The sequence below is a fragment of the Cynara cardunculus genome (genome assembly GCF_001531365.2).
Source record: "Cynara cardunculus var. scolymus isolate 2C chromosome LG 16, CcrdV1, whole genome shotgun sequence".
In the NCBI taxonomy this organism is placed as follows: domain Eukaryota; kingdom Viridiplantae; phylum Streptophyta; class Magnoliopsida; order Asterales; family Asteraceae; genus Cynara; species Cynara cardunculus.
Window position 1 is genome coordinate 1,017,518 of NC_037543.1, and position 19,196 is coordinate 1,036,713.

The 19,196-nt window shown below is 32.4% G+C and overlaps 3 protein-coding genes across 6 annotated transcripts in view; all 3 read right to left on the bottom strand.

Moving 5' to 3' along the window:
- Positions 1 to 958, bottom strand: part of LOC112529309 (ACT domain-containing protein ACR8-like) — a 5,800-nt gene extending 4,842 nt beyond the window's left edge. The window contains exons 1-3 of the mRNA XM_025140532.1: positions 733 to 958; positions 357 to 402; positions 146 to 260 (exon numbers count right to left, since the gene is read on the bottom strand). Of these exons, the coding sequence (XP_024996300.1) occupies positions 146 to 260; positions 357 to 402; positions 733 to 803 (232 nt within the window). The 5' untranslated portion in view covers positions 804 to 958. The remainder of the gene's footprint in view (positions 1 to 145; positions 261 to 356; positions 403 to 732) is intronic.
- A 4,905-nt stretch (positions 959 to 5,863) lies between these two features.
- On the bottom strand, positions 5,864 to 6,528 carry LOC112529875 (zinc finger A20 and AN1 domain-containing stress-associated protein 1-like). Its single transcript, XM_025141298.1, has one exon. It carries the CDS (start codon positions 6,462 to 6,464, stop codon positions 5,973 to 5,975), a length of 492 nt encoding a protein of 163 aa, XP_024997066.1. The 5' UTR covers positions 6,465 to 6,528; the 3' UTR covers positions 5,864 to 5,972.
- A 5,236-nt stretch (positions 6,529 to 11,764) lies between these two features.
- LOC112529333 (probable sodium/metabolite cotransporter BASS5, chloroplastic) lies at positions 11,765 to 19,196 on the bottom strand. 4 transcript variants are annotated; one of them, XM_025140559.1, is made up of 9 exons: positions 19,034 to 19,196; positions 18,906 to 18,953; positions 18,683 to 18,783; positions 17,289 to 17,416; positions 15,969 to 16,162; positions 14,778 to 15,030; positions 14,138 to 14,391; positions 13,236 to 13,318; positions 11,765 to 12,023 (listed from the first exon to the last, which is right to left on the bottom strand). In XM_025140559.1, the coding sequence occupies exons 1-9, from the start codon at positions 19,131 to 19,133 to the stop codon at positions 11,961 to 11,963; spliced, it is 1,224 nt and encodes a 407-aa protein (XP_024996327.1). In that variant the 5' UTR covers positions 19,134 to 19,196; the 3' UTR covers positions 11,765 to 11,960. The 4 variants fall into 4 exon arrangements, with proteins under 4 accessions (XP_024996327.1, XP_024996330.1, XP_024996329.1 ...); XM_025140562.1 differs by having other exon boundaries at positions 18,683 to 18,770; positions 19,034 to 19,071; XM_025140561.1 differs by lacking the exon at positions 18,906 to 18,953 and having other exon boundaries at positions 19,034 to 19,165.

Genomic DNA, 19,196 nt, shown 5'->3' on the forward strand with positions numbered 1-19,196 from the left:
ATATATATATATATATATATATATATATATATATATATATTTGAGATTTTAACATGTTGTCAACACGGTTGATTTCTGTTAATCAAATCATTCAGCATTAAGACAAACAGTCTCCCTGCATTAAGAAACTGAAAAGCAAGTTTACCATCCATGTTCCATCTTCCATCGGAGGAAACATAACCTTTCTTAATAGAAAGATTGAGATCTGTGAGAACTTGAACCGCCTCAAGCAATATTTCATCTTTCCTCGCACTATCGATCTGAAATATAGAGATTTTTTTATTCAATTCAGTTCAAATCTAGAACTAAAAATACGTATTAATGGAAGAAACTGGTCGATCTATCTTAAAAATTACCATGACTCGAGTTGCATTTACACAGCTAGCATTATCGGTCATTACCCTGCGATTTACGCAAACAAAGGTCACAAAAAAGCATTGGTATGAAACGAATCTCATATTCCGAACAGGAACGGAAATCAAATTGGGAAGACTTAGAAAAGGGGCAAAAAGTTGGTAGAAAAGTCAAAATTGAATCGTGTGGAACGAGGATTAGACCTAATCAGTCAAAAAAAGTTCAAACCTATGAAAATCGAGATTATTCATTCCATCTGAACAGTAATTACGAGCTTATTGATGATTTCAACGATCAAATACTTGTTTCCACCGAATTTAAACAGAGTGCGATCAACATAAACCCTAGAAAACGATGAAAGAGCTCAGAAAAACTGACCTGGGAGTGTTCATACGAACAACAAGCTTTTCATACTCATCCAAACAGGTTCTCCGATCCATCTGCATCATTTTCTCTTGTTCTTCTTCTTCGTGTAGAAAATTAGGAATGAAAGAGGTGTTGATTTGAACTATTTTTAGTAGCGGTGACGATTTCAACCAAGAATCGTAGCCTGAAATAGAAGAAATTCTTCTTAAATCTCCACGAAAGAAGGAGCTCTGAATCTCTCTCTATCTCTATCTCTATCCCTCCCTGAAAATAGTGAAGCAGGCTTTTTCAGTATGTCGCCTAGGGGTATTTATTTAGTTATAAATAATGCTTTTCTAATTTAATAGAATGAAGTGTAAATTATGATTTTGGACCCTACGGTTCATACGGAATGCCGAAAGTGGTCCTTCAGATTAACTCTATTAAAAGTATTTGCTAAATGAGGGGAGTTTCCTTCACTGGAGGGTTTGGATTGGCGATGGAGGGCTTTTTCATAGGTCAAGGGTTTCGGTGGTGGTGAAATGTTGGGGATGAAAGTGTACGGATGTGCATTAGGCGGGTTCAAGTGGGTAAACCGAAATCTTGATTTTCGGATATGGAATTCAAATCTACAATTTTGGTTTCGATTTACTTATGGTTTCGAATCTATCTATCTATCTATCTATCTATCTATATATAGGGTTTCAAATGGGTCCAGTGTCAAAAATCAAGCTCAAACCTGAACTCAAATATCCCCCAAAAGTCAGGTTTTGGATTTTCGATTTTTAGGTATTCAAGTTTTACACAAACACATTATTTTTTATTCGGGTTCATGTTTAGGTTTCGGACCATTCGGATTTCATATTAACATATGCGAGTATGTGAATTAATTTTTAAAAGAAACAAAGTTAATTGTGTACTTAATGAAGTTTAAGGATCATTTTTGTAGTTGGATGTAAACTACAGGGACCAAAATTGTAGTTTACTCTAAAATTAAAATGAAAAAGACAAAGAGAATTATTATAAATGGGAGGGAGGGAGTATATGAGATATTTTAAATTCAAATGAAATATAAAGTCAACTTGACACGTGACATCCGTAGTGTTGTCAGACTGCCAGGTGCCAGCTAGCTAGATAGGACCCACATGTCCTTTGCTTTCTTTTGACTCATACCACACGCAGGTGGGGTCTTGCCACGTTGCTTTTCTTTTTCACTTCTAAAATTTGTTTTTTTTTGTCCAAAATAATACCACGTTATTTTAGTAAAGATACTTTAATTTGATTTATATTATCGGGGTAATATATTTTTAAATTTTCCATTTTGGTATAAAAAAATATAAGGTTTTAAATATTTAATTAACCGGGTAATTGGTTGAAACATTAATTTTTTCTTCTATAATAAACCATGATACATAAAAACTAATTTTAGATGAAAATATTCATGTCAGCAAATAATACTTAGTTCAATACCACATCAGCATGGTAACCAGTTAATATTTCAACCGGTTACTAAGGTACTTAAATATTTAAAACTTTACATCTTAGGTACAAAAATGAAAATTTTGGAGTATGTTACCCAAAATATGAGTCAAGTTAAAGTACGTTATTTTTTCATGTAAGTTGTCATAAAATATATTGTACACAACATAATTTATATTTTATAGTAGGGAAATTGATCGAAATGGTTATTCTTCTCGTTGTAGTTGCTCTCTTGACCATTTATCTCTCAGTTTTATTCAAATGTTAATATCTCCATAAATGGTATCTCTGTAATTTGCAAAGGTAAGTATATGTACAAGTGGCACCTTCATGACTTACTGATTTGAGCATAAATTGGGGGGAAGTGCCAATTGCGGACCTCGAGAGAAATTATAATTTTTTTGTCTTTTAGTTACGTCCAGAAATTATGAATGTGTCACTTGCAGAGGTAGTGACATTTAGGTAAAACTGGAAGAGGAATTGTTAGGAGATCAATCGATGTGAGAGAAATGGTCATTTTTGTCAATTTCCCCTTATACTATCTTGTAGGGTGTTAGCACTGCGGTTTAGGGTCAGACCATGAACCGCACCACATATGCGATTTAAAGATTTTCCCAAACCACAAACCGCAAAAAACCACACCGGAAAATGCGATGCGGGTTTTTGCGTAACGCATTTTAGTCCGATAATTATACAATCATAATAAAGTCAACGCTGATGTTTCTATATTCCATATAATTATAACTTTCAATACTCATTAAAAGTAATTTAGAAATGCGTAATGCAAATAAAATAGTTCGTAATTAATCCAAATATATTTTATTAAGGTTAACTTATAAATATTTTCGACCATGACTTTTGATATAAAAAAGTGAAAATAACTCAAAGAAATAATTTGTAGCATAAAAACTTAAAAAGAAAACTAAAAATTTAATAAATAATCAATAACGTATTAATTATAATGATTATACATATATATATATATATATAATTTAAAAAAAATGCGATGCGGTTTGATCTGCTGTTTAATGACTTAAAACCGCAAATCGCACCGCAAGTGTTCTAAACCGCGTTTTGCAGTGCGGTGCGGTTTTGGGCGGCAAATATTGTGAGTATTACCTAGTAAGTGAAAGTGTTGATTATTATCCAGTAAACATTTACCGCGTTTTAAGACGCTTACTAACAATCTATTTTGACGATCAAAAACGTTATATGATAAGATAAATAATATATGATGTCTCTCATCAGTAAACGCTTACCAAGTAAGCATTTAATAAACTGCACTAATGATACAAGCAAAAGTTTGTACATAAGTAAACATACTAAATGGAACGGAAAATACGTTCCACAAGCACGAGGGCCGAAAGCACAAATATACAACAAAACAATTATAATTGATTAAAGAAAATCTACGACTAACGCACATCGAAGTCATGCAAGTAGAAACAATCAACATACATGCTCCAATAGCCGTAACCCGTAAGTCGGCATGGTATGTGACAGGTTTTGTAATCCCCTACCCTGACCCCGGTTTTTAGTAATAGCCCTCAGTGGGTACGAAAATTAACATTTCGTCCCCGGTTTATTTTCTAATCAAACCCTGATCCTCGTTTCCGATTAAGACCTAATTTTAGAAAATAAATAATATATACATATATTAATAAAATTATATACCGGAAATATATATTTATTTTAAAATAAATAAAATAAGATAATTATTTTGGTTAAAAAAAAGATAACGTAACCGTTAAGACATCCTCTATCAGTTTTTAATATAAAATCTTAAAGCCAAACGGCAAGGGTCGTAAAGGCTCAAAAAGTGTGACCTTAATACGTGGCATGGGTTTGTCAGGTAGATCACGTGCAATCCTATCAGAAAGCACATGCTATGTGTTTACTCCACTCTTTCCACACATATTATGATGAGATACATCAAGATGAACCGGATCAGTCTTCATATCAAGCACGATTCATGGATGAGTTTGAGATTAACGATGATCAACAGTCCATATCCTTTCTTACACTTCTCACATTAACTATCTTTCTCATATGCTTATGGGGTTGATTTTCATATTTAAAAGTGAATTACAATTTTTAGTCTCGATATTTTGGTGTTTTTAATGATACGAGTTTTTGTGGTTTGTAATTTTTTTTTTTTGAAGTTGGGTTCTTAATATAATTATAAGAACTCAATTTGTTAATTTATTAAGGGATTTAGGTCGTTAAAGATTTGCACCTATAACGACCAGTTTCGTTAAAAAATGCAACTTGTATGAGACTATGGTTGTAATATGAAATAAAAAAACTATACAAATGAAACACTTAAGTTTCAGTGTTAGATATATAATGTGATTATTCAGGTTTTTCGGGATCAATTTTTGTTCACTTTCTATTAATCAAACGTATTATTTCTTTTAGAGTAAATCACGTTTTTTGACCCGATGGTTTGTTAAAAACCGGGACTTTCGTCTTCGTAGTTCTGAAATCAGGTATATTCTTATAGATTGTAATTCATTGTTATTTTAAGCGTTCCAATGCTAAATTTCAAAAATCATAAGATTAAATAATGAAATCGATGGATGAGGGTTTATATTATGTGATTTCAAAAATCAGGTTTATATTCTATGATTTAAAAAAAGATTTAAAGTATATTTGAATGAACCAATTAGATATTTTAAAGTGTACTTAAATAAGACGTACAAATAAATAAAATCTTCAAACAAGATTTATTATATGTTCAAATTTGATATTTAGATGAAAAAAAGAACGGACCGATTTGAGTCGGGCCCGAGACCGATTTTGAAGACTGGATTTATACATGGAAAACGAGGTGGGTTCTTTTTATCAGGATAGAGACCGGTTACAAAAAGAAAATCTCATACCAAGACTAGATTGAACTCCACCTATCTCTACTTTTAAGACATAGCCCAAACCAAACATTTCTGTTTAGCCCATTAACTAGCCCAAAGAAAATCTCATAGCAGGGCCCATTAAAGTTATAAAAAGCCCATTTTGTTTTCTTCGCCTAAAACCTAAAATAACAAGCGGGTGATCAAAAGTATGAATCAATAAGTGGTATATGACTAGATTCATGAGATCATTTAATCATTTTGTATCAAATTATTAAAAAGTCTAGATTCTAACTAATTCTGTATTAAATCATTCAACAACTGACAAATAGTTTCAAATCATTAAAGAGACTAAATTCTAATTAATTATGTATTAAATCATTCAACAACTGACAAATAGTCTCATAAAATTGGATTTTAGTGGATTTTCCAAAATCTATGAATCTTTTATTTATAGTGGATATTTTATTTATCTTAAAATAAAATTTAGTTAAAAAATATCAATTTCCAAAAATCCTTTTTAACTCTAATGATAATTGCAGAAATTGGCCAATTAATTTAAGCCACGTAGATGTGACCGCATCACCATCCACATTTTTTAATTCTAATAAAATTGGGTTTTATTTGATTAATTTAATACTCTTTCATCTTCTTTTTATTAAATTATAATTTAAATAATTAAAAACAAAGTAAATAATAATAAAATACGTCTGATGATAAATCTTCAAAGAAAAGAAATTAAATTCAAACAAGTAAACAACCTACCATCCAATTATATGCAACAATTTTCAAATTCAACCCCCCAAATACCCATTTGTTTACCCTTTCACCCCCCACCCCCCCTTCAATTCATCATCATCATCGTCTTCACACCCCCAAATCAAATCTAAAAAACAAACCCTAATTTCCACCATTAACACATCCACCAAACCCTAAATCTTACAATCAGATCCGATCTACCTTATCGGCTTTCACCACCGGATTCGCCTTCGCTATCGCTTCCTTCCCTGTCTTCTTGAAATCGAATTCGCAATCATGGTTCTCCGGGTACCTATGGCTTCCACAGAACGTCTCACCACACTTACACTTGAATCCAATCACACCGACCTTTTTGTTGCAGGTTAAGCACCGATTTCGGATCTTCTGTTTTACGTCCACCGCCGTGGCGGTGGTAGGCGGCGGAAGTTGTTCAGATCCAGATGAGGAGGAAGCGGAGGGAGTTTGTGGAGGGAAGGAAACTACCTTGTTGACGAGCTTATCGACGGCGGCTTTAGCTGATGCGGCTTGTTCCTCCTTGATTCGGATGTCGCGAAAGCACTTTGAGCAGAGATTCATGGTGGCGGCGGTACCGAAGAAGCCGCAACCGTTGGCGCAGGGAGCCGGCTCCGATGGCTGGAAGCTGGTACCGTCGTTCATCTTGTTGGCGTCGGAACCCATATTCTCCGATTTGATTCTGGAATCGAAAAACTGGAAAAAGTAATCAACGATTTGAAGAGAAAAAAGATTGGAATGGGAAAAGGGGATGGTGGGTTTATATAGAGAGCTACGAGGTTGATTTCTTATTTGTCTGAAATACCGAAAATGCCCTTTGGTGACATATGCTGAATGAGGAACTTGGGTAGGGCTTTTTTTGTCAATTTACATGGGAAACCGACTTGGCTTGTACCTTTTCTTCTTCATGTCTTGTAACATTGGAAAAGTGACAAGACGGAAATACCCCTCACCCGTTTACTTGAAAGAAAAGTTAAAGCTACGCATTTAATTGTGATAATGATTACTTTTAGACATTATTTTAAATTATTTTAATTAAATTTATTTAAAAAAAATTAAAATTCAATAGATTTTTTATTTACAACTAGTTGTGTATCTGCATAATGCGACGGGAGCCATGAATTTTAACGATTTTGAAGTTCCACTGGTTTTATAAGATAAGATTTAATGATGATATACGTTACAATTGGTCTTTACATATTAATACAATTTGAATAAATAAGAGTTATGTTTCCAATTACAGACTATCGATGAAAAAAATTGTATGACAGTTTAAAATCCAATATATTTAAAATTCAACATATTTAAGCGACTCCACAAATGTGTTCGATTTACACCAAGAGCAAAGAACCAAGAAACTTGAGTTTTAAGTTAAACATTCAAAACCAATAAAGAAAACTACAAATTTGACAGATCATAAGCCATGAAAAGACAAAAAAAGATGAGTTTTAGAATGAAATTTCAACTGTTTACCTTTTTTCTTGTCTAGAAACTCAGATTAAGGTTGAATTAATACATGTATATATATTTCAAAAAAAAACTAAGAATATATCATACAGTGCAATTTGGACAGCCTAACCCCAAAATGTATAGCATATATATAAATAAATAACTATAAAATTATAAATCGTAAACATTAAAAATATTTTTCACAATATATATAATATATAATAATATAATTAAGTCAAACTATTCAATATTAGACTCACTTCGAAGGTATTAACGAGACAATTATAATGATATAACTTGTTAAAATAAAAATGTATTTTTTAAACATGTTTTAATTGATATACAATTATGTATGTTAATTTGATAAAAGTTTAAAACGAAACATTTAAAAGTAAATGACGTAAAATAATTAATTAACTAATTATAAGGATATAAAGTGTAAATTTAAAATTATAATTTTAAAAAAATCCGTTGAATGTGAAAGGGTGAGTGTATGTGAGGGGATGAGTGTATGTGAGGAGCAAGAAGGGGTGCAAAAGTGAAAAAGGTATCTTGATCATTTAATATTTTTAAGACTTTTGTTAAATTTGCTTAATAAAATAATATAGATATAGATATTAATTATATTATAAATTAATAAAATATTATTTCAAATACTATGAATAATAGTATTTTTTACTTGTAAAATAATTTTTAGAGAATTTTATTTGTTTTTTTATTTTAAAAAATCCGGTTAAAATGTTTTTTAAATAAAGAAAAAGATAAAACAATATAAAAAAATTTAAATTTGGAGAAAATACATAAAAGTAAAAAATAATAATTATATTTTATTTAAAATTCAAAAAATTATAGTTTCCAATTTTTGTTATTTCCTTTTTGGTTTTTCTTGGGAGGACACATCAATGCATCCATATTTTATTCAAGGTAACATACAAATTTGGTCCTTGTAATTTTTCAAAATCATCACTTTTAGTCCCTACAGTTTTTGAGTTGTAAGATAACTATTGGGGTTTGTGAAAACGTCTGAATTTGATATCTCTTAATGGTCGTTAAAACATATGAAAGCGTCTGAATTTGATATCTCTGAATTTGAATAATCAGTGTTTTTTTAATCTTAATTTATAATATTTATTTTGTTGTTATTTCAATATTTTACTCGCATATTTTTAATTCCAGACCTAAAAGATGTGCCTTTATCTTGATTTAGTATATGCTTTTTTGAACACAGATATTTCGTAACACTAATTTTTTTTTTTGTGAATTTAAATTTTTTTAAATAAATTTATTTATTTAATATGTACTTTATTTTAAAAAAATTAATTTATGATTTTTTATATAAAATGTTTGTTAATTAAAAAAAAAAAAAAACCTGTGTATCACATTAAATTTTAGAGCAGATTACACTTTAATTATTCTCTATAGTTTGTTTAAAGATCGATTAGTTCTTCGTAAAAGTTGCTAACTAACATTGTTAAATACATGGACAATGAGTGTTATGAAAATAAAAAGTCAGAGACCATCAGTATAAATAGTTTGTTTTAGAGATCAAATCCAAAATTTAAGCAAACCACATGAACGACTATTTTTATATTTAATAATTACATATATGAAAGCATATCAACTTTCAAAACGAATACATTTTACATTCACTTCTACATAATTTTAATAACTAGCAAATGTAGAGATCTGTTTATTTTTTTATTAATAAATATTGTCTGAATAATTACGTAATAAATGGATAAATATGTATGTATGGTTGGGTTTCAGTGAGAGTGAAAGTTATGTTAAAAAGGTAGTAAGTGATCTTTCACCCTTGGATCAATTATAATTGAAGATCAACACTAACGAGATGCACTGATCAATTCTCGTATCAAGTACAATTCATCGAGTGAGGGTGAGATTAAAAGTGATCAGACGTTCAAATACCAAGAATCTTATTCAGTAAAAGACATGACAAAGATCGAGAGTCTTACTCGGTAAGTCACGAAAACGACCCCTCACCCAATAAGCGTTTATCGAGATTAAGACGATTACCAACAATCCATTTTGATGGTTCAAGATGTTGCAATATCTCGTGTCGGTAAGCATTTGATAAACGACCTCTTAATTATCAGTTATTTACATTAAAACCTTCTTTTAATCTACAAAATCATTGATACAATTAAGGGCAATAATGGAAATTGATTGATGACCTACCCACTATACTTGAGTTCAAACAAAAGGGTGCAAATAACACTTCAATATGAGATAAAATTGAAAACAATCCATTTATTTAATTAATATGTGGTGGGCCCACCAAGAAACACATTAATGTGTCAAATACACACAAAGTTGTTCTAATAAAAACCCAACACAATGTCACCATCATGCTTTTCATCCAAAAGATAATCCATTGAATAAATATTATAAAAGATGCTAAAAGCATTTACAACAGATTCTTTAAAATTACAGGTTTTCTATTTTATTCAAAAAGAGGGTGTTCCAATTAGTGATGGCCAAAAACCGGTCCAGGGTAGGAACGGGCCAGGCCTTATCGGTCCCGACCCTAAATAAATCCAGCCATAACCGGTCTCAACGTAACTGATCCTGGTCGAGAAGAGTGAACCTAGTTAAGCTATAGTGTAACTGGTCCTTGGTTGGACCGGTTTGACCATCACTACTTCCGATGCATAATGTGGAACATGGGCTTCAAATTTTGGGGGATCAGTAATACATGTTTTTGCATTTGTCCAATTAAAATGTATTAGAAGGACACTCGTACAATGTAGCGAGATACATTTTGATTTTAATATTTTGTCTTTGTCAATATAATATGGTTTTACGTGGTCTTGAGAAAACAATAATGTTTTTATTTTTGAATAAAATATAAATTTGAAGATATCATAAAACTTTGAAAAAGATATAGACATTAGTATCAACTTAACTTTTTTATTTTTTTTATAATTTTATAATTTAATTTTTTATTATAATTTAATTTATGTTTGATGATAAAGTAATTTATTTTTGATTTAATAATATAATTTTTTTATAAATATAATAATTAAGTATTATGTTAAAATATATGAAAAAAAAGAAAGATGAAAATGCAAATAGGAAAAATGTAGAGGGGTAAAATAGTAAATGTAAAAATGAGATCGAGAAACACTATCCGCCTCCGGTTTATGCTGGTTAAAACGGCGCCTTGGTTTTGCTAAGGTGAACTTGCAGCGTACCGTAATTAGCATGTGCCATCTGTTTCCAACGTTTGAAAGTTGAAACTTGAACGAATTGTTGAGTAAATAACAAAAAGACCCTCCGTTTTTTACTAATTTGCAAAACCAGTCCCTCCTTCATTATCTTCGGAATTTAAAACATAAAGAAAATTACGGATTTGATCCCTAAGATATGTAAAAAATTATGGATTTGATCCTTTAACTTCATTTATTACATATAATTCATATGGATCCATCTCCATTTTTATGATGTTGTTGACATTAAGTATAGGTGGGGGTTAAACCTTTATCACATGAGCTTACACACCATTTCGTCACGGGGACGACTAACATAAGTGGTATAAAAACGCAAACAAATTTCAAGAAAAGCAATGAGGAGCACCGCATCGAGAATACGTAAGTCTTCATCATCATGTGATTAACCAGCAACAGAAATTGAGACCGAAACTACAACTGTTATGCAACTCGTCTAAGGTGACATGCACATATGTCTGTATTCTTTTAATTTCAGTTCATGGTTATATTATCGATTGAGCAATATTATACAATTGTCGTGTGGGTATAACACTAGTTTAGAGGGTTATGGATGAGTTTATCTCTAATTATCTACACTATATTATAAATCATTTGACAAAAACTCTTTAAAAACCATTTTCTATACACAAAGTACTGTTTATTGATGCATATTACTTGAAATTCTAGATTACAAGTAATTATGAGTAAATACAATCTATTAAAGCTCTATGTTTGAATTTGTGTAACTAATTGCAGACAAAAATAATCAAATACATGATAAACATCTCATTTTAAATATAAAAAATCTAAAATATAATTAGGATAATTATTGAGTTTTGACAAAATACTTAATTATTATCTTTATAAAAAATTATATTTTTAAACCCAAATTAAATTACTTCGTTATGTTAAATTAAATTATAATAAAAAATTTGAATTAAAAAATTTACACAAAACAAGAACTTTTAAATTCTATTATTGTTATCTGTTAGTTATTCTATAACACGTTATCAACACGTAAGCTTGTATGTTATCATTCCGATTGTCGTTGGCCACCAGCCTTTTAATTGTGCTTAATGCTATCATGATTCACGATTGCCACCCACTGCTAGGTCAAGTAAAATTTTCTTTTACGATTTTTTTGTTTTTTTCTATAGATTTGATAGCCACAAAGACGTTATTAGGGACAAAACACATGCCTTATAATCATAGGGTTCAAACCTAATCTTTTGTATAGTTTCAAAAATACAAAAAGAAATACACTATGCAAAGTTTTCAGTAAACGAAACATAGATGTAAAACAGTAAAAGTATCATCTAAATCTGTTATTTTTCGGGGATTACAAGTAAATTGTACGTATGTACAACTTATTAAAGCTTCATGTTTGAATTTGTGTAACTAACTGCAGATAAATATAATCTAAAATCAACTAACATCTTGAGCAAAACTACTTCAAACTCAAAGTCAAGAGCCATTTAGATTCAATTTATCCCTTCTTCTTAGCCCAAATCATCACTAAAGAAAAACCCATTAATGACATGATTACAACCTGCAAAAAAAAAAACCATCACAAAACTACCTCATCTCCCAAATAAACCAAACCTACTAAATTAAAGGTTTTGCAGTCAAACATGCCGTTTACCAAACGATTACTTAGTCAATTACCTTACCTGGTGAGCATGACAAGGACCAGAAATCCTAGCCGCTAAATGAGAATGACAAGTTGATGACCGGTTATCGCTTACCAGGTAAGATTATTGCGCGCAATGTCATTTTGATGGACGACAATCTTACCCAGTAAAGTAAGTTAGAGTGGTGACTCATTACTGTTAAACGATCCCGAACTTATATGAATTATGTGAAGGTATCTTGCACCCTAAGTGATGACCCAAGAAAATAAGATCCAACAACCACAACTAGGGGACTATCTAGTTGGTTTTCCATTAAGAGCATGTTTGTTAGTAGATTAATGAGCTTAATGGGATTCGCAGCTCATTCGGTCCGCTATACATGACTCTTTGGTAGTGACTTAATGATAAGTGGTTTATTCAGTAAACTTCTAGGTGAGAGCTTTATGCAGAAAACCAAGTTTTTTCCGAACCTACTCCTCCAAATTAAAAAAAAATACGCTTATTACATCTATGAAAAAACCCTCTTAAACAAAAAAATTCTCGATTTCTACCGACAGATTAATCCACACAGACCGCTTTATCCATTCATGACTTAGGGGCTGTTTGTAAGGGTTTTTGAATGGATGGATGAATTAAGTTGTAGTCCCATTAAGCTCGTAAACTTCTAACAAACAGGCCCTAGGTCTACTTCAGTTGGTTTAGGGCATAAACGTAATTTTGTACCCTTGTGTGTGTTGTTTTGCATAAATAATAGCAATCGGGTTGTTCAAATATTCGAGATTATTTAATACCTACGCTAAATTTTCTCTTCAAATAGAAAAATGTTGGTACTAAATGTTATTCCAAATATTCCAAAATAAGCGTTTACATTTCTATTTTTGTTTGTCTAAAATGTGTCCACTTCCAAAAGTATGTGTATATTCTCCAATTTTACCCTTTAACTATATGAAAAAATTCATTACTTCCTCTATTATAAAGGGTAAAATTGTCATTTACTTAATTAATAAATGCAATAATTATTACACATACTAATTAGAGAATGAAGCTAAATAACGTAAACGATTAGCCTTTAAACTCGTACGAAAAGAATAAAGAATATTTGAAATCGGTTTAGAGTAGAAATGACTCACGGATATAGCCGGAGGCACGCCCACGAGTGGATCTTGAAAGAACTTATTTGCGAGTGCCAACGCCAATAAACTACTTTGCATACCTATTTAAGACGAAACACATAACTTAAAGAATGCGATAACCTTTGTCTCATAAAAATTGGAACATTTATTTCGGAGTCATTCGGTCCATTTAAACAAGGTTCTTCTCGTAAAATGCATAAGGTTTGGAACATTTGTATCCAAAAACGAGTAATGAACTTTTTCGCTTCTTGTGCTTGGTTTTTTGTTGCAAACAGACGATCGTTCTTGTGAAAATGGAAAAATGGAAACCACAACGCCATGTAAGCTAGCACGATTTCGGACAAATTGTAAAAATCTACATGCAAAAACGACAATATACTTGGTACTTTTTGTCCAAAATTGCACACTTTTGCAAAGTGTAGTGTATTTTTTAAATTCTTGGAAGAACAATTATTTATTTGCAACAAAAAACATAAGTGTACACCTTAGAATAAGAAAAAATGGCTTTATACTCACGAAAAGGTCATGAATTTAATTAAAATCTCATTAAGGTTATATACCTTAAAATCTCATTTCTAAACCACAGGGACAAAAAACGTACTTTACTCTTCTTTTAATAGGTCAGGAGGTCATGAATTTACAAAAACACTTAAAAGCACGTACATTAGAAATAATTTAAATCAGATGAACCAAGAAGCTGTATATTTAATTATGTAACCTTAAATGAGATTTTAATTAAATTCATGACCTTCTCATGAATATGAAACCGTTTTTTCTTTAATAAACCTGGAGGTCATGGATTTAATTGAAATCTCATTTAATATTAAATAGCAAAAAGTAAAAGCTGCAGCTTTTACGAGACTAGAGAAGATCGTTGCTAGATGGAAGAAATGTACAACCTGTTTCGTAAGATAGTGTTCTTTGAAGAGGTTTGACGTCGGGTGAATTGTGGAAGGCAATGCCGGTAAATGCGTATCCGAGGATGAATGCTGATAAATGAAACACGATAACAAGCAACAAGACGGATATGCCAAAAGGTGATAAGACGGAGTCTATGTTAATAGCAAGAGGAGCCCCAACACATAGAGAGGTCACTAGAACCGATAACGGAGGCAAAAACGGTCGAATAGCACTAGAAATTCTTGGTAAAAACCTGTAGAAGCAAAAAGAAAATACTTGTAAGAGAAAAAAGAAAGATAATCAAGGGCTGTTTTGAAAGAGTGACAGGTCAGATGCAGGTCATTGAGTTAAAACAATTACTGAAAACTTATTGGTCATTCGTCCAAAGAGCCCAGATAATCCCTCATGTACAAGAGAAGTAGCCGAGTTTGACTTTTAAGGTCAAACTTACTACTCATCAAATTTGAAATTGATATGAACTTTACTAGAAATTTAGACCCATTTTTCTCTTTGTAGCAGTTCTCGTCGTAGAAAAGAGTGTCAGTATCAAACACTTGTTGAGAATATATAAAATTTATATGAACTTGTAAGATTAAAATCGGTTGGATTGACCTCAAAAGTCAGATGGCATCTCCTTACCGGTTAAGAAGCAAGCCGGCAGCAACAGGTGAAACTACAATCTGCAAAATATTGGAAACCATTCCTTGCACATCAACAGGCAACCTCTTTCCGATGAGCAATAGTGATAAGAGTGGGGTGACGAGAACCGCAGTAGCAGTAGATAATGAGGTCATAACGATGCTCAGTGGGGCCATTTCAGGGTCCGTTAGAAAAGTGGCGTAATTCGAGAGCTGGGCCCCACTAACGCAAGAAGCTAGCATGATTCCAGCACCTGAATCAAATAATCTTGGAATCAAATCAAGCATTTATGTACTCAATCTGTGTATTTAATTGATTTGCTAAAGAAAATACGGGATGCCCACGTGGCATAACATGTGTTCAACCAAGCTGATGTGGCACTGAAAGTCGCCTTTTTAGGAAAATCCTGCCCTTCTGATAGTAACCTCATAGGTGCATTACTTAAGAGGGCGCCTTGTTTGGTTGTTTTTCATTAAGTCCTGTATGGATAAAGTTGTCTGTGTGACTTAATTTGTCTGCATAGATTGTGAAGGTTTTTTTAAGGGGGGGGGGGGGGTTCATAGATAGAAGGAGCATGTTTTTTAATTGGGAGGGACAACTTTAAAAAAACTTGGCTTTTTGCATAAGCCACTTTCTATATCATGAAGTCACTACCAAACATAGTTCCACATGAAGGTCCTTGTATGGAATGTCAAAAAGATTGGTCACATGAAGGTGCTCCCCTTTATTTGAATACCCACCTACGGCTTCAAATATCCCATCCCAGTAGGGGCTTCAAAGCCCGCTGAGGTTAGCTGTGCTTCCTTAAATATCGGGTTGCCATGACTGATCGAATAAGTTGCGAGTCCTATTAAGCTCATCAAACTACTAGCAAACAAGTCCTAATTGTTTGTTTTGATTTTGGTAAGCTGGACAGGACAAAACAAAACTGTTAAAATGACCAGATAGCCCCTAAATGTTGCTTAATGTTTTTTATATCATATAATAGTTACAAATGACACAAATCAACAATATTTAAATCATAATAAAATGACTTTTATGCACATATTTTTTTAATATGTATGGATTCCCATCATCCTAACGTGCGGAGACAAATCATAGTGATCAATCAAAATGTGGGTTTTAGTTCACCAAAAGTATAAGAATAATAATATCAAGAAAATAAACACGAACAATAACCATTACCCTTACCTAAGGAAGTTGGGAGGCCGAATGTTGTCATGGCCATTGTGCCAAACAGATAACCTAGAAACGGTTTCAAAACAAATTGGCCAATATAACCGGCAAGAATCGCTGTTGGTCTGTTCAATGCTTCAACAAAATCTTTTTCACTCGAATTAAGTCCGACTGCAAACATCAAGAAACCTAAAGCTGGGGCATAATACCTGAAATTTGTTTTTTGTTCGTAGCAAACAAATAACCATAAGATAACAATAGCCAAACTGATACGAACATATTTAATATGACAAAGCAACCACAAGATTTGGAGCAGGATTCTAACTTTTCTTGAAGTATATAATATTTATATACGGAAAATACTCGAAGCATCTCCAACAGCTAAACAGATTCTGGGTATATTTTTACTCCAACAACTATGCTATAACCTATGCTAAAATAGAGAAAAGAAGAGAAAGAGGGTAGAAATCTCCAAATTTTGAGAAATCTCTATAACATCATATTTATGAGAGAGAAATAATATTTAATTCTTTCTTACCAAAAGAAGACATAGAAATTAACTAATTACGTGTTTAGCCGAGAGAAATAATATTTTACTAAATGTATTTAATATTTCAATAATATAGTTAATGATAAAAGTGCTAAAATAGAGTAGCTGTTGGAGTTGAATGTAATTTTTTAGGGATTTTAACTTTTGATACTCAATTTTAGAAGAAAAAAAAATTATAGCATAGTTGTTGGAGATGCTCTTACACACACTCAAAGATGTTCGAACCCTTGACCTCCTACTCTCCTAGGAGGTTGGCCTCTACCAGTAACCGGAGTACCGCTAGACCAATGATCCTTTGGTCATTTTAACTATTTGGTGGCTTCAGTTTCTTAAAAGGTACATGTGGAAATAGAAACAAAGGAGGCATATTTATGTTAACTCATTTGCAACTATACCTATGTTCAATATCTTTCCTTAAATAGCCATCTACATTTCCTTTTTGTTTTCGTTGTATCACTTAGCCGCTCTACTCTTTAGGGTGGGGATCAGGCTTGCGTACATCTTACCTCCCCTAGACCCCACTTTCAAGTGGGCGTTTTTGGCTTGGTTTGGTTTTTTTTCATTGTTTCATCCTCTTCTCTAGAAAATCCAAACAACCAACAAGCAATGAAAACTTTGATATGATGACAATGCATGCCAACTATTGATGCACCTAATAAGGGTAAAAAAAGGAATTGAAATTTATAACAATTGCAAATTAGCCAAAATAATAGTAATAACTTCAACCGATGTGCAAGAACCTTAAAGACTACCATTTTGGAACAAAGAGAGCATTATTATATAACCTGCTGGTAAACCATGTGAAAGATGGTGGATAGACAAGAGCCAATATTGTACTAGCAAGAACTACTTGAGGCAATACCGAGTTGGCTTTCTTTAAAACATCCACAAAAGACGCCTTGTGTTCAGGTATCTGCCACATCACACGCGTACGTTAGTGTCAATAAAATTAATATGGAAAAAACACATTTATTGAAGGTTTTTCCATCCCTGATGAGTTCATAAATAAACGAACTATTAGATCAAAATACATATTGTTTATGTCCACATCTGCATGATTTAGGTAACCCACTATCAAGAGAGGCGCCTCAAAGTTCATACTTACAACAAATGTCGTATGGGTGTCACAAACTCCCCGACTTAAATTAATAACGTCTTCATTAGGTTTGAACAAAAATCCAAACAGAATACTGGAATCACTATCCCTTGGGGGGTTCGTTTGAAGGGATGTTTTTGAGGGATTTGGATTTCTTGGAAGGATTTGGAATCTTTGGTATGTTTGGTTTGTAGGATTTGGAATGAATTAAATTCCGTTCCTTGTAGATAATTTATAAAAACAAACTATTAACAATTTAAAAATAACTAAGTTACCTTTTATTAATTTATTATTACAAAACGGAAGCTTTTAACATATTTTAAAACATTATTACAAACAAATCCTATGAAATCCCGTGAAATACCAACTACCCCATGGGATTTCGAAATTCCATGTTTGTGGGATTTTAATCCCGGAGTTTCTTTTAAACCAAACGCCGGTTTGGAATGAAATCATATTCCAAATTCCTCCAAATCCCACCAAAACGCACAAATCAAACGAGGCCTAAGAGATGCAGGAGTCCGCTCTACAGACTGACCCATATAATCCCCAAGTATCCAAAAACTACAGTGGGAAATCATTAACACATTACCAAGAACTTAGAAGGTAATTCATACTCACAACAGAATGAAAAAAATGTGGATCGGGATGTCACATTCCCAACCAGATACTAAAGAAGGCTCCCACGATATCAAAATTGGTTGAAAACCACTCATGTAGCTAACCAAAATCAATAACTTCAAGAGGTTGTATTGGCGAGGATACACAAATAAGTAAGTTTAGCCTGAAAACTTGATCAAATTTGACCATTAAGCACCTAAAATTTGTTCAATAGTCACCCTATTAGTGCTTTAAAACATGCATTTTTGGTGTGGGAATACCTGCTGTGCATTCACAGGATGAAACCTAAACACCAATCACCAACTTAATGCTTTAAGACATGATTTTGGATGTCTGAATTCATGCCTTAGGTCACCATTTGGATGTTTGGGGCACAAATTTTGTCCGATAATTTCTTCCCCAAATTTATTGAAACTTCCAATTTAAATTCAATTAAGTGCAAAAAACGATTAACATTAATACCTGAGGTGAAATCGGTGCATAATTCGGAGGTTCATCCTGATCAATCCGGCCAGAAATCTCTCCAGATGCACGCGTATGAATAATCAATCTAGAACCACAACCTAAAATCCATTAACAACGAGCATTTTCTTAACAACAATCAGATGATGGAAGTCAAATCTTACAGAAACAGAAACAGAAACAGAAATCGAACACAATTGTAAGAAGAAGAGGAATGATGTACATAAAGAGAGGTTGAGGGGACGTATTGGGAACTCGATTCGAGCGCTTTCTGCGATTCAACAAGATGAAACGCTTTCAGAAATCAAAAACCACAAACTGTAATAACAAAACACCAAATCAAATGGTTACCTGAAGAACAATTTCGCGGGAAAAATCGAGATGGTTGATTATATCGATAATGGTGATGATGAAGAAGAAGCTGAGCAACAATGGTTTTGACCACCATCATCAATGGAGAATCTTCCAATTGGGTTTCTCTCAAAAGTCAACAGAAGTCCCACCGTATTTTGAG

What these genes read in the sequence shown, in the direction of transcription:
- LOC112529875 (XM_025141298.1), bottom strand. Translation starts at nt 6,464, where the DNA reads ATGGGTTCCGACGCCAACAAGATGAACGACGGTACCAGCTTCCAGCCA.
- LOC112529333 (XM_025140559.1), bottom strand. Translation starts at nt 19,133, where the DNA reads ATGATGGTGGTCAAAACCATTGTTGCTCAGCTTCTTCTTCATCATCAC. An exon ending in ATGCACCGATTTCACCTCAG is followed by an intron (nt 17,417 to 18,682) that starts GTATTAATGTTA and finishes GTGATGTGGCAG; the next exon opens with ATACCTGAACACAAGGCGTC. An exon ending in TTCACATGGTTTACCAGCAG is followed by an intron (nt 16,163 to 17,288) that starts GTTATATAATAA and finishes AACAAATTTCAG; the next exon opens with GTATTATGCCCCAGCTTTAG.